This window comes from Bidens hawaiensis, unplaced genomic scaffold (genome assembly GCF_021521415.1).
Source record: "Bidens hawaiensis isolate Kalapana, Puna unplaced genomic scaffold, B.hawaiensis_p1.1 tig00029891_1, whole genome shotgun sequence".
NCBI lineage: Eukaryota > Viridiplantae > Streptophyta > Magnoliopsida > Asterales > Asteraceae > Bidens > Bidens hawaiensis.
This window is the reverse complement of record NW_027494965.1, coordinates 12741-26983: the sequence shown is the minus strand read 5'-3', so window position 1 is coordinate 26983 and position 14243 is coordinate 12741. Positions and strand designations below refer to the sequence as shown.

The 14243-nt window shown below is 34.2% G+C and overlaps 1 protein-coding gene across 1 annotated transcript; it reads left to right on the top strand.

Annotated features, from left to right (window-relative positions):
- The first annotated feature begins 6029 nt into the window (after positions 1 to 6029).
- Positions 6030 to 13270, top strand: LOC143579647 (common plant regulatory factor 1-like). The gene is made up of 11 exons (XM_077062891.1): positions 6030 to 6366; positions 7820 to 7967; positions 10124 to 10171; positions 10264 to 10359; positions 10444 to 10512; positions 10585 to 10715; positions 10785 to 10876; positions 11477 to 11658; positions 11734 to 11811; positions 11909 to 12034; positions 12781 to 13270. Exons 2-11 carry the CDS (start codon positions 7908 to 7910, stop codon positions 12994 to 12996), a joined length of 1098 nt encoding a protein of 365 aa, XP_076919006.1. The 5' UTR covers positions 6030 to 6366; positions 7820 to 7907; the 3' UTR covers positions 12997 to 13270.
- Positions 13271 to 14243: the final 973 nt, after the last annotated feature.

The window sequence follows — 14243 nt, the reverse complement described above, 5'->3', positions numbered from 1 at the left end:
ATTTTACTATTAATACCCACATGAAAGGTTAACAATATATACATTACATGCCACATTAAAACAAGAATACTGTAATAAGAAAATAATGTGTGTGCAACATTGTATTCGAAAACTAACGCACTTGTACATGAACTCAAATACATATTTACATTAGGAATAAAGTATTTTTTTTTTTTTGAACGGCCAACAAACAGAATTGTCTAGGTACTCTGTATGGGGTGACTTAATGGCAAAAGGTCACCGTCAGCTAGCTCAACCCAGCCGCACGGAACCCCTAAGCGCCTCCAAGTTATCTCCACTTCCGGGGAAAACTCACCCACCCGAAGGCCCACTGATGGTAAAACCCACTCCGTATGGGATGACCTAATGGCAAAAGGCCACCACTAGCTGGCTCAACCCAACCGTACAGAGCAGCCCTTAAGTGCCTCCAAGTTATCTGCAATTTCGAGGAAAACTCACTCACCCGAAGGCCCATTGGTGATACAACCCGGACACCCTCAGGATATCACAAAGATCTCAGTCTTCATTAACTGAGCCACTCATGTCCCTCCAAAGTGTTGTTAGTGGGGTTTGAACTTGAGTCTTCATTGAGAAACCCAAATTGCTTACCACTACACCATATTAGAAAAGACACGAATAAAGTATTAAATAGAATATATGTCAGGTAGAATTAAATATCCTACTCTGAATTTCGTAAATAGGTAAAGTTTATTATAGTTATATTTGTTGTATAGAAATTATTTTATTTGCAATATCTTTATCAAGCAGTACTATTCTCTATCACTAGTGCGTAATAAAGTTAATGCTACATGCACTAAAGTTTGTCTGTGTTACGTGATATGCCACTAAAGGAATCAATCATGTGTAGAAACATTCAAAATTCATTTGTTAGATACAAAACTGTTATTTTTTCTAAAGTTAAATATAATTAGAAAGCATATCATTTCAATGTAAAATATTCTTTAAATAAAATGTACATAGGATTTTTCTTTCTGTGTACATGTCATGTAGACTATTTTATTGATGTGAAATACTAACTCATAAAACTTTGTCACTTTAAATAAATAGAATTCTATATTGCTTCCTCAAATTTTGATTTCTTTAAGGTAAAAGTTAATTGTATAATTATTATTTTTAAAAAAGTGTATTTTGGAAACTTTTGTAGATTCTAATATAAAAAAGATGGATTGTGAAGTTTTTAATAAAATAAGAATTATGTTATCTTTTCATAGTATTAAACTAGTAATTTAAATTCAATAAGTACTGTATATACATAAACCGATGAGTTGACGGTCTATTGACAACAACAATATTTTTAAACACTTTGGTTACGAGATCTTAGGTAGAAGTCTCATTAATGACAAAAGTTAAAAAACCGTCTTTAAAAAAACATAAAAAATTATATAAATGAAAATAAGTAATATAAAATTAAAAGAAATATTGCCAGGTAAGCCACATGAGGATGGACTGACTGGCCAGATTTGATGACTAGTAGATTGATCCTCAAACGTACACGTGTAATCGTCATTGGCCCCCATTATTGTTCCAAACCCACCCTCGTAGTTTAATAATATATACACTTTCCCCCTCCAACTCTACATATAATCATAACTAGTCCCCTTGTTAACACGCTGTTTTAAAACAATAAGTTAATGGTCATTTTCGTCCCTGTGGTTTGCTACTTTCGCCACTTCAGTCCAAAATTTATAATTTTGTCAATTTAGTTCTCATAGTTTTAAATATTAGCCAATTACGTCCGATCCGTCTAACGACATCCAGTTATGCCGTTAGTTTAAGGGTATTTTTGTCTTTCTCCTTTTCATTTTGAGTTAATGGTCATTTTCGTCCCTGTGGTTTGATATTTTTGTCACTTCAGTCCAAAGTTTGTAATTTTGTCAATTTAATTCAGTTTTTTTTGTCCATAACTCTAGAGAGCATTATCCAAGCCCAAAACAGATCTGCATTTAGTCTGTCAACAACAGTAATCATACCCCCTCCTCTCGTATTTAGTTTTTAGACGGTTCCTAAACTTTCCCCCATGGTGGAATTCAATGGTAAAGTGGTCAAAGCAATTCCGTGAAACCGAATTGTACGGAAAAACTAAAAATCGTTTCTTTGATGAATGCATAATAGTTAGGGTTTAGAGATTAACATATCATAACGAAAATCTGGGTCGTAATCAACTATTATACATTAATCAACGAAACGAATTTTAGTTTTTTCTGTACAATTCAGTTTCAGAGAATTATCTTGACCACTTTACCAATGAATTCCACCGTGGAGAAGATTTTAGAAAATGTCTAGAAACTAAATATAAGGTGGGGGGGTTATGATTACTGTTGTCAACAGAGTAAATGTATACCAGTATTTGAGGTTGCTCGATGGTTTTGGGCTTGAATTATGCTCTTCAGGGTTATAAACAAAAAAAATAAAAAATAAAAAAACTGAATTAAACTGAACATTAAATTGACAAATTTTCAAACTTTGGACTGAATTGGCAAAAATATCAAACCACAGGGACTAAGATGACTATTAACTCAAAATTAAAAGGAGAAGGACAAAAATACCCTTAAATTAACGGCATAGCTGGATGCCGTTAGACGGATGAGACGTAATTGGCTAATATTTAAAACTATGAGGACTAAATTGACAAAATTACAAATTTTGGACTGATGTGGCAAAAATAACAAACCACATGGACAAAAATGACCATTAACTCTAAAACAATCATCTAACTTTTTTATAATTACGAGCCGAATCATCCGCGCTTGACTAAACTTGAACTCAAGTTACACAAAGTTAAGATGGTTCCAAGTTTAGTTTGGTGGTTAGTAATTTTATAAACTAAAGTTGTTTTGAATCTTTTAACTATTTTCACATACACACATATGGATAAATATTTATCAATATAGTTTGTAAAATATTATTTAGTTTAAGAGAGTTATAGTTTAAAATCGGAATACAATGAAATGAAAATAAAATGTAAGAAGGGGCAAAGTGTAAATAGTGACATCATGATAAGTTAATGGAGTACACAACGGCCAGCATGGTATATCATATGGGCCAACTCAGTTAGCACATTGTACACGGCTCTTCCACGTGTCTCTATAATACAAACTACTTTGACTTTTGTTTTGGGTATTTTTTTTTATTTTTATTTTGTTTAGGAGGCGACTTCCTTGTTTGTTAGGTCAACGTAATTTCAATTTAAAAGCATTGTTATCTCATTCTGGCTAAACTATGTTGTTTTAATTAAGCTCGCGCTGGCTTCAGAGGTTGACTTGGGCATTCCCTCAAGAAAACCGACGGCTGCCACTTGACAGTCAGTGTGCCGCCACGAGAGCAACACTCTCTGACGTAACATACGGTGGGACGAAAACACGGATGGACTCGGAATCTGAACTGACAATCTTATATAAGGCCTAACTCAAATTTTTCATTGTCAATATCCAAATAAAGTGACAAGTGGTATCGAACTTGAGTCTTTATTAAAAAATCAAACCTCCTGTGGCTATGACACAATAAAAGATTTTGTGAATTTAATTACTAGTTATTATACATTATAACTATTATTTTTAGCTTTCTTATTTACCTTTAGTTATTGACAACTTATAATGCAATTACTAAAGTTAATATTTATTGTTCCAACTTCCAGCTCCGATCTTTTAACTAATACATGATACCATTGTTGTACTATTAACGGTTAAAACCTCGTAAAACTTATAATTGCTATAAGCAATATATTGCTCCAACTTCCAACCATGATCTCCTTAACTAATAACCATTTGTTACAGTATATCTATATTTATATATATATATATACTATATATAATACAAAACTCATGAACAAAATAAGACATTCCATTTTTAAGTAATTTACAAATTTCAACACATAATATAACTTTACATAGGGACAAAGTAGTTATTCTAACACTAATTTTTAGGTGTCTTTCATATTTCTCAAATTATTTACGACATTGTCTCCCAACTTTAATCAACTTTTGAAAATTTAAAGAATAGTTACAACTTTGATCCCCCATCTTTTAACTATATATTATTTATAATTTCACCTTTAAGTCAAATTCCTCCACAATTTTTAAACAGTCATAACTTTTTCATATGTTAATATTTTTTAAAAACAATTACACCATAAATACGAGTATTTAATTCTCTTTAATTTGAGTATGATATTGTCATAGTTTGTTTTCAGTTAAAAAAAATAACATTTTACGTATAGGCGTTTGTGGTCCGGTTTTGATGGGTTTAAACTAAGCCATGAATCAAGTCGTTTTTTTGTCATCGAAAACTGAAACCAAACCGTTGAAAATTAAAACCCAACAATAACAAACCATTAACAATGGTTAGGTTTCGGTTTCATATGTACTTCGATATTAAATTGATTTTAAAATAATAATTCTTAATCCACGGTTTCAAACAGAATGATAAGCACCCAAAAATCTCTTACGTGATTACCATGGTCTGTATTTCCTGCTACATCGCGCGGGCACTCGTCTAGTTAAAAGTAAAAACCTCATTATTGTTTTGTTTTTGGTTATGCATGGTTGGCCAAACCCTTTTGAAAATCTAAAATGAAACGAAAATTTGAGTATTTGTTTGAATTTTATTGTAACAAAGCAAAACAACTAACCACGAGTATGTTTGTTGTTTAAATATATTTAGGATCATTTTCATAATTTAGTATGTTTTTTGTTTTTTATTTAGTATGTTTTGATTTAACTTTAGTTTAAATTGAAGGCCTTATCCAAGTTAAGACATGGAGTCTAGCTAGATTTTACTTCCCTTAAATACTACCCTAATTAGATTTAAGAGTTCGCATGCTTCGGACTACGATCACCGGTAACATCTAACTGTTTATTTGTTTCATTAAAAATTTTTGCATATGCGACGTAGACTTTTCAGCTGCTTACGCAATCTGACGCGACTCCTATCGGTCACATTAACTATTTATTTCACCCATAAAAAACCGTTGTCCGTTTTTTTATATGACGTAGACTTTAAGTATTTCATGTATACTATGACTATTCGTAATCATACTTAACTGTCTGTTTTTTGCATAAAAATTCTTAATCCAGTTTCCAACAATCTAGTTTAGAATCTTGCAGAGTTACATATTCTACCACAACGCCAACCCATCACATTTAACTATCGAGCTTTTTAATCCCATTTATATCAAAACTATTGATATACCCGGCGCAACTCAGGCGATGAGACGGTAAGTCGACGTAAATTCGGGGTTTTGGTTAAGTGCGTTATGATACCGGAACTAAAAATCAAAAATTAAACAAAAACATATATAACTTGAGGTGGATCGACTGAGTGGCGTTAGTCAATAACACTCAGGCTTTGTGAAGATTCGAGCATTGCCAATCCTAGAAGTTGAGGCGGTGAGTTTATGCAAATCCGGCTGAGTTCCGGCACATTGGTTAATATACCAAAATTAAAAAAAATGCAGTGAATCTATACGAATTCATTTGACTTCGGTTATGTTTGTCACAGTACCTGAACTAAAACAAAAAAAAATCAAGGACCAATACGGTGCCGCCAAGTGGCCTAATAGGCACTTAGTGGCACCAAAGTTTGTAATTATTATATAATAATAATAATAATAATAATAATAATAATAATAATAATAAGGTTCTAAACTGCATCGGTGCCATAATTACAACAAATTTTTGAAAACTTTAGAGCATTCACATCTCATCCTCATAATTATGTGAGGGGGATTGGTAAATTATAGGGTGAGGTTTTGAATAATTGTGAGTGTAAATTATAGGGTGAAGAGAGAAATGTAGTGATTTTTTGTAAATTTGGGGAAACATTTGGGGAACATTGTTTGCCCCTATTTACTTTTTAATATTTATTTGATTGGTTGTGAGTAGAGGAGAGAGAAAACTGTAATGATAAAAGTATTATTTAATTAAACATGAAAGAGAAATGTAGTGTTTTGTAGTGTAATTATAAATATGGGAATAAAGAATGAGATGTGAATGCTCTTATTAAACGATCAACGAATAAATTCCTGCAATTCTCGGTTACCTAATAACAAAACGTAATCAATACATCTGTAATCGCAAACAACACTGATAAACCCAAAAACCCACTACACTAAAACCCGATTTAAAACTCATTGACCAAATGTCATGATAACAACAATCAACAAGAAAATTAAATTTACACATCCATGTATTTATTATTATTCATCATCATATACACCCATAACACGTGTCAGCTGACGTGGAACATTACCATCCCTCTCCATATTCAGCAAAAACCCCCCAACTTCCTCTTCTTCCTTGTTCATACACATGATCAACCTGCACAAATATTATCCCAATTTCAATTCAGGTATATCTTTATTCTCACCATTATTTCTTCAATTCACCATCAAATCTTGCATTTCAAACCAAACCCATTTCCAATTTCATTCTTTACAGTTCAATTTTCATGTTTAATTCCAAAATTGTTAAAAAGATTCGATTTTTATGATGATTCTTTGTTAATTAGCTTTAATCTGAACTGGGTTTGGTTTATTTGTGTAAGATTTGATGGCTATTGTGTGTTTTGAGAGAGATCAGAGCTCAAAATTGGGGAAAATTAGCTCATAATTGATTGAAACCCTAATAATTAGAATTAATAATTTAATTAAGTTAAAGCATTGTACTGTGATAGACTAAATTTTTTTTGAAGGGTTTTTTTTTTTATTTTTTTTAGTGATACTGGGTTGTCAGAAATCTGGAATTCTTGTTTAGAAGGCATCTGATTTTAGTTTCTGAGTATTTTTTTTTTATTTTTTTAATATATATTTTTTATTTTTAGTGATTTTGAATGTTTTAGTGATATGGGTTGTCAGAAATCTGGAATTCTTGTTTTTGTTTATCACTTTAGTATTATTGTTAGATGTTAGATGTGGATCTTGAAGGACAACAAAGGCTTGTACCTTTTATTTTATCTTTCCCTTTTTTTGCTTTATGTCAAGGTCTTTATAGTAATAGTTTGGTGGTTTCTGGGAAGTAATTGGAGTTGGAATAAACTTGTACTTGCAAAGTTTGTTCGGATTCCGATGGTAAAGGCGCGTATCGAATGATTCGGTTAACAAATTTGGTGGATTTTGGGATTTATGAATCTTGAGCGGTTACTAGGTTTTATGTTCTAACCCTGGGATATGTTTTCTTTTAGTAGGGAAGCGAATCTTGTATTTATGAAAACTGTTAATCGTTTGTCTTGATTTACTTAATGCATTGGGCCGTTGGCGTGCGTGTCGGTGTGTGCATGTGTGAGTGATACTTTTAGCAATTTGAGTCAGTTACTTGAGTGAAACCGTATGATGAATAATGACGTCCTACATATATATGCACACGTATACATCGATATATATAGCTGCGCGTTGTAGGGAGAAAAGGGGGGTTGTTTTGCCAAACGTAGATGTGTATCTATTAATAATTAATGTAAACGCTAGCCTGTAGTTATTGTTTGTTTCGTGTTTTAATTAAGTTGCGTTTATCAGTTTATGTAGAATGTTACATTTATATGTTCGTTATGTTTCCATTTTGTGCTTTAGTTACTTAAAATGTACACGCATTGAGGTTTCTCATGTGTCTAAATCAGCATAGATTCTTTAATGGCAAATGTGAAGATAAAAGCTGTATTGTGTGTTTACATTAAAAGTGATTTGAGTGTATACCAACCAAAATATGTTTGGTAGTTTTGATGTTTATTTTCTGGACTTCTGGAGCCTCTTATTTATTAACAAATTTTAATATTTCCTCATCTCGTAACCTCTCTCACTTGTCGTCTGCAGCCAAGTGAGGAAGTATTAAGCAAGACAAACTTCATATCTAAACGTGAAAGGTCCGTGTCATATTTGAATCAGTTTAAGGTGTTTACTCATGGGAAACTGTGAAGAAGCAAAGGATTGTAAGCCTGAAGAAATACCTTCACCTGCCGCGGTAAGAATCAAACACTTAGGTGCTGTTTGTTTTTTAAGAGGTAAAATGTCTGCAGTCTGCGGACCACATCTGCAGACATCTGTAGCAGAAGAGGTGGACCAAACCTCTGCAGTCTGCAAGAAAAAGACTGTTTGTTTTTTAACGTCTACCAACTTCTAAAATAAACAGAAATTTAACTAAACAATTTTTTCCAAGAACCAATATTCCAGTGTTATAGAACCAAATAATTTCCAGAAACTCCAATACAAATAATATACAAAACATGTTTCAAGTATACAAAAGAAGTTTCAAAGTACAACAACAAATGTATATATGTTTAAAAATAACATACGTTTCAAGTAATATGCAATAACTTCCCGAACCGATGTCTTCACTATTACAACCCAAACCGACGTCTTCGTACTTGCAACCCGAACTGGCGTAGTCATACTTGCAACCCAAACCGACGTCTTTATTTTTGAAGCCCGAATCGATCTTTATTCTTGCAACCCGAACTTTAGTAACCGCCTAACAAAGCGTAATATTACATTAATATAACAAACTAACAAACAATAAACACGTTAATGTATATGACAAAAAGAAACCCAAAACATTCAATATCTAAAGATCTTCATAGACAAAAAGCATTCAACAACATTTCTATTAAAACATATAAATCAATTCCAAGTAACAGGCAACAAGATCTTCGTTAGACCTGAACTTTCTACAAAGTGTTTTTAACTAAAAACTAATTATAATCGAACAATTATGCAAAATTATAATTGAACTAAAAACTAACAAGAATTCAACAAATCAATATTTACAAATTTTTTTCAACTAAAAACCTAATAAGAACCTAATTGAACAAATCAATTAACAGGAATTCAATTAACAAAAGCCTAATAACCTAATTGAACAAACCAATTAACAACAATCAAACTTAAACATAAACAATTTTTCAAGGTACAAATAAAACCTAAACACAAACAATTTTCAAGGCATAACTCAAGCATAAACACAAACATATTTCCAATGCACAAATCAAACCTAAACATAAACAAAATGGATCAAAAAGTAAAACTAAAATGAAACGGGTCAAAAATCAAGAATCAAGAATCAATCGTCATGGGTTTCACTTTAATACACTAATGTCACTTATGACTCGAGCCATTATTAACCAAGTAATTGAAAATTAATCAAGAGAAAATCAAGAATCAAGATTGTAATCTAAAGAAGATCACTTTAATAAAGATTATAACAAAATATAAAACCTTAACAAACCAAAGAGGAGAAGAGAGAGTCCGACGACGGTTTGCTGGAAAGAGAGAGGCTAACGGAGGCAGGGGGCGGAGGTGAGCGGCGGCGGCGGCTGGAGATGGAGGGGGCAGGTGGCGGCGGCGCACCGGAGGTGGAGGGGCAGGTGACGGCGGCGCACCAAAGGTGGAGGGGGCAGTTGGCGGCGGCTCACCGGAGGTGGGGAGGCAGTGGGTGATGGGATGGAATGAAAGAGGGCTAGGGTTTGAAAGACCTGATGGAATGAAGGGGATGAAAGAATGGAGAAGATGTTACAAGATTTGAGAAGTGGGTGGTCCATGTCTGCGTGAAAAAGAGGGCACGCAGACCTTTTTTAATGAATTGTCTTCTAAAAATCAAACAGTCTTCAAGCCTAAAGGTCTGCGCGTGGTCTGCGCGGCGCAGACATAAGAGGTCAGGAAGATCTTCTGACAAAAATCAAACACCACCTTATTACTTTTTCTTTGCATTTATGTTTTCTAGTTTTGTAAGATAAACAGAATTTTGTTGTATAAAAAGGAATTAAATTATCAAAAGTTATACGTTGCATGTCAAGGTATCAACTATGCACAGATAAATTGATGATCATATTAATTTGTCAGCATATCACTTTCTCAGATGTTTTGAGATCATACAGTTTGTTTTATTCTTCTATGACGTCTCATTTTATATCATGTAACCGTTTTGTACAACGTCAGACTATTAATTATCGTTTTACATGAGCGTCTTCTTTTTTGTCGTTTAATATTTAATACTGTTCCGTGTGTCGTACCATTTTTCATATGGTAATTTTGTCGTTTTGTGCCGAATGATACTATGTCACTTGAGTTTATACTATTTCTAACGGTTTTTCTTTTCTTTTCTTTTATTTTTCTTTTTGTCAGGAGCAGCAGCAAACCAGTCATGCGTATTCTGATTGGGCGTCCATGCAGGTCTAATGATTTTAATTTTTAACCGCTGTTTTCGTTTACAACTGAAAAATGAGCTCTTAAACCAGATTAACCAGCTAACACTGATTTTGCAGGCTTATTATGGCCCGAGAATGCCGGTGCCACCATACTTCAGTTCACCTGTTGCACCGGGTCATGCACCTCCACCATATATGTGGGGCCCAATGCCGGTATTTGTGCCATACAAATCTAAAACTCTTTAAATATGTTAAAACTTGACCATCCTTTAACTTTTTGTTGTTCTTTGGTTTCAGCATATGATGCCGCCTTATGCTGCAATGTATCCACATGGAGGCGTTTATGGACATCCAGGAGTTACTGTGGTAATCTTAATATCATTTTTGTATATCTGAATTATCATGTGTGTCTACTGAACTCGTGTTCGTATGATGCAGGCGGGTAATCCTAATCCTACTCCCGTACCAACTGTGTCATCCGCGAATTCAGATCGAGGCTTGATAAAGAAGCTGAAAGGAATTGATGAGTTGACAATGTCGATAGAGAACACCAATGGAATCTCTAATAGGTAATTTAAAACCGTGTATTGGTTGATATATATAAGTAAACTTTTTAATTCTTTTGATGTTCGTAACAGTCGGGATACTGAAGGTTCTAGCGAAGGCAGTGATACTAATACAAGTAGTAAAAATGGTCAGAAAAGCATCCGTGGAGGATCATCTACAAGTTGTAAGCTTAATATTACATGATTTAAAAAATAAGGTTGCGTGTAGTCTATAGTGTATGCTAAAACTAGGGTGGTTAAACGGGTTGTGTTCGTGGGTTGGTGGGTTCAACCTGACACGAATCTGATTTTGTGTCATACACATGAACACGAATGCGACCGCATGTTGGTGGGTTGACATGAACACAACTCTGTTTGACCGACAATTTTTTTTCCTTTATATTTTAAAATTCTAAATTCACATATTATTTTTATATTTATATGTATAAATCAGTTATGCTTTAAGTTTTAAATATGACATATTATTTAATTTCATTTTTGACATAAACAGAATACCCTAATAGTTTTTTTTCTTTTTTTTTTTGTGTAAAACACATTGAAAAAAACTAAATGGGTTTTACGGATAAAGGGATAAACCCACGAACCCGCAAGGTTGACATGAACATGAATACATGATCCCTTTAGCTAAACTTGTTCACGGGTTCGACCCAAAACTGACCCAATCCCATTTAGACTCTGTTTATATTTTAGACTAAACTCAATCCCGCAAATTTCGTGTTACAAATTCACATCCCTAACTAAAACTTGATACATGATACAACCAGCTGAAGTTGTCAAGACTGAGCGAAGTGATACGAACATGCTCTCTAAGAAAGTGACAGGTGTGAAGATTTTGGGTAAAGAAGTTGAAGCGGTTATTTCCGGTGACTCAGGAACCGAGCTAGAGCTTAAAAAGCCCCCTGCAACTGCCAACATGGCCATGGTTCCCAGCAGTCTTGTGCTTCAGGTACATGTTTTGCTTAAAATTAATAATATTTTTTGAAATCTTATTTTGAATTTGGATTATGTTATCTATTTCTAGGACGAGCGGGAACTGAAAAGGGAAAAAAGAAAGCAGTCAAACCGGGAATCAGCTAGGAGATCGAGATTAAGGAAACAGGTAGAATAAATCATTCTCATATTCTGGTATTAGTTATACTAGAAAAATATTAAAAATGATTTAATACCTTTTTTTTGTTGAATATTTTAATATCCAGGCTGAAGCTGAGGAACTTGGTATCAGAGTTGAAGCACTCACTAGTGAAAATTTGAAACTCAAGTCTGAGGTCAACCAATTAGCTGTTAACGCAACTAACTTGAAGATTCAAAATGCTAAACTACTGGTACTTGCGTAGATTCCAGAATCTTCTCGTTATTATACAGTCCATCAACTTAAATGTTTATATATTGGGTTGGCGGGTTGTAAAGTGTTAATACAGGTTGATGGGTTGTGAGAAATGGGTTAAACCGGTCAATCATCTTAAACACGACACATTTATCTCAATACCCAAAACCTGATTGTTTTCATGACGTGTCAATATGGTCAAAGACTTAGGGGTGTGCATGAAAACGAAAAACCTACGCATAACCGAAAACCGAACCAAACAAAACTGATGGTTTGGTTTTACGGTTTCCTAAAAACCAAATCTTTGGTTCGGTTTCGGTTTTGCATGTGGTTAAAACCGAAAAAAAACTAACTGAACATATGGACTCTCATTTTCCTTTATCTAGTGTGAAGTAACTTATAAGAATTTAATAAACAGGGTATCCCAAATTTATAATAATCAATTTATCATAAATTAACAAAAAGATTTATACACAAATTCATTATTTTGGGCCAAAATTTCTTCTTCGGCCCAAAATTTTTTAAGCCCAAATGGAAAAACTGAAAAAAGGGAAACCGAACAGTTTTCCAAAACTCAGAAACCGAGTTTACAGTTTTTGGTTCGACTTGAGCCCAAAACCGACCCATGCACACCCCTACTCAAAAGTTACCTGGGTTTACTTTGCGGTTCTTGAAGGGTATATTAGAGTCAATTACACAACTAACCATTTCACTATTTCAGTAACTGTTTTATTCTGGTTATAGGAAAAACTCAAGAAGGCACAACTTGAACAAGCAACCGAAGACCCGAATCCCGACAAAACGGGTTCATCTTTGACCACTGCTAACCTCCTCTCGAGAGTCGACAACCGTTCTGGTTCGGTAGTTGGAGACACCGTCAGTTCTGGTTCTGGTGCACCGGTGCACCAACTTTTGGATGCTAGTCCACGAGCTGATGCGGTTACTGCTGGTGCGGGCTAACCCACAACAAGTGTGCACTTGACCCCTTGCTATAGCATCTTAATTTACAAAGTTAATTGTGTAAATTTGGTCTATATTTATGCGACCCAAATTACTTCTAACAGCAAGTAGAGAATATGAATATGAATATGGATATGGATATGGATATGGATATGAACTTAACTAGGTTCCCTAAGTTTCAGAGTGCGGGTCGAAATAATCTGGCCCGAGTTAGTTTATTGTAGTTAACTGATCTCATGGTACTAAATACATGTTTTGTGTGATATATGTTATGTGTTGGTTGAATGTTTAAGGCTATAACTTAGGCCCGTTTGGCTGGTTCGAATCAAACCGGATTGGTACTAGGTAAGGTGTTTTCCAGTTTGGTTCAACTAGTTTTGACCAAAATTTCCGGGCGAACAACTAGCTTTGGTTTTGGTAAAACAACAAAGCAAACTTTTCGGGTTGGATGGATTGTGCCATACGATTTAAAACGATTACATTTTTTAGCTGTTTGAACTGGTTTTGTTTTGTTTCGAAATCGTTTGTTTGTATTAAGTTTTTAAAATGATGAAGATGGTTTATAATAGAATTAATTATGGCTCAATCGATTGGTCTCCTAGTTATCATAACATATATATATAGATACGAGATTAACACTCGAAGAGATCATTAAACAGTCTAAGGAGGATGTTGGATGCTTAGACTGGATCCGAAGTCATTAAACAACACACGTGGTAAGCTCTTTGTAAAAATATCGGCTAGTTAGTAGAACACACGGATTTGGCTGGCTTGAACTTTGTCCCGAATAAGTTCCTATATGTTTGGTATCTTGAAGTTGAATAGGATTCCCTTATATATAAATAGTACTTGCATTGTCACGATACACTAGGGATGCTCGTTGTGTAGGTCGACCCAATTCAAGCAGGAGATTCTAAATCCAACATGATACGAAAGTCGCGTTTGTCAATCCCATTGTTCGGCCTCCGCACCGGACTAATAGATCGTGGTCTCTCTTAGATGTCCAAGATATGAGATTATCATCCAAGCAGATGGTTTTGGAAGTGAGCGACAGGTGTCGGGCAGCCCGCACAGTCAACGTCATATACGAAATAAAAGAAGAAATTGAGCTATGTCTTATGTAAACACTCATTGTCAAGGTACCATTCATATATCTCAAAATCCGGTGAAGTGCATTGAGATGACAGGAACGAGGAGCATGCGCATGCATGCAAACTTGCTGAAGCGCATAGGAGATGTCCGGTTTA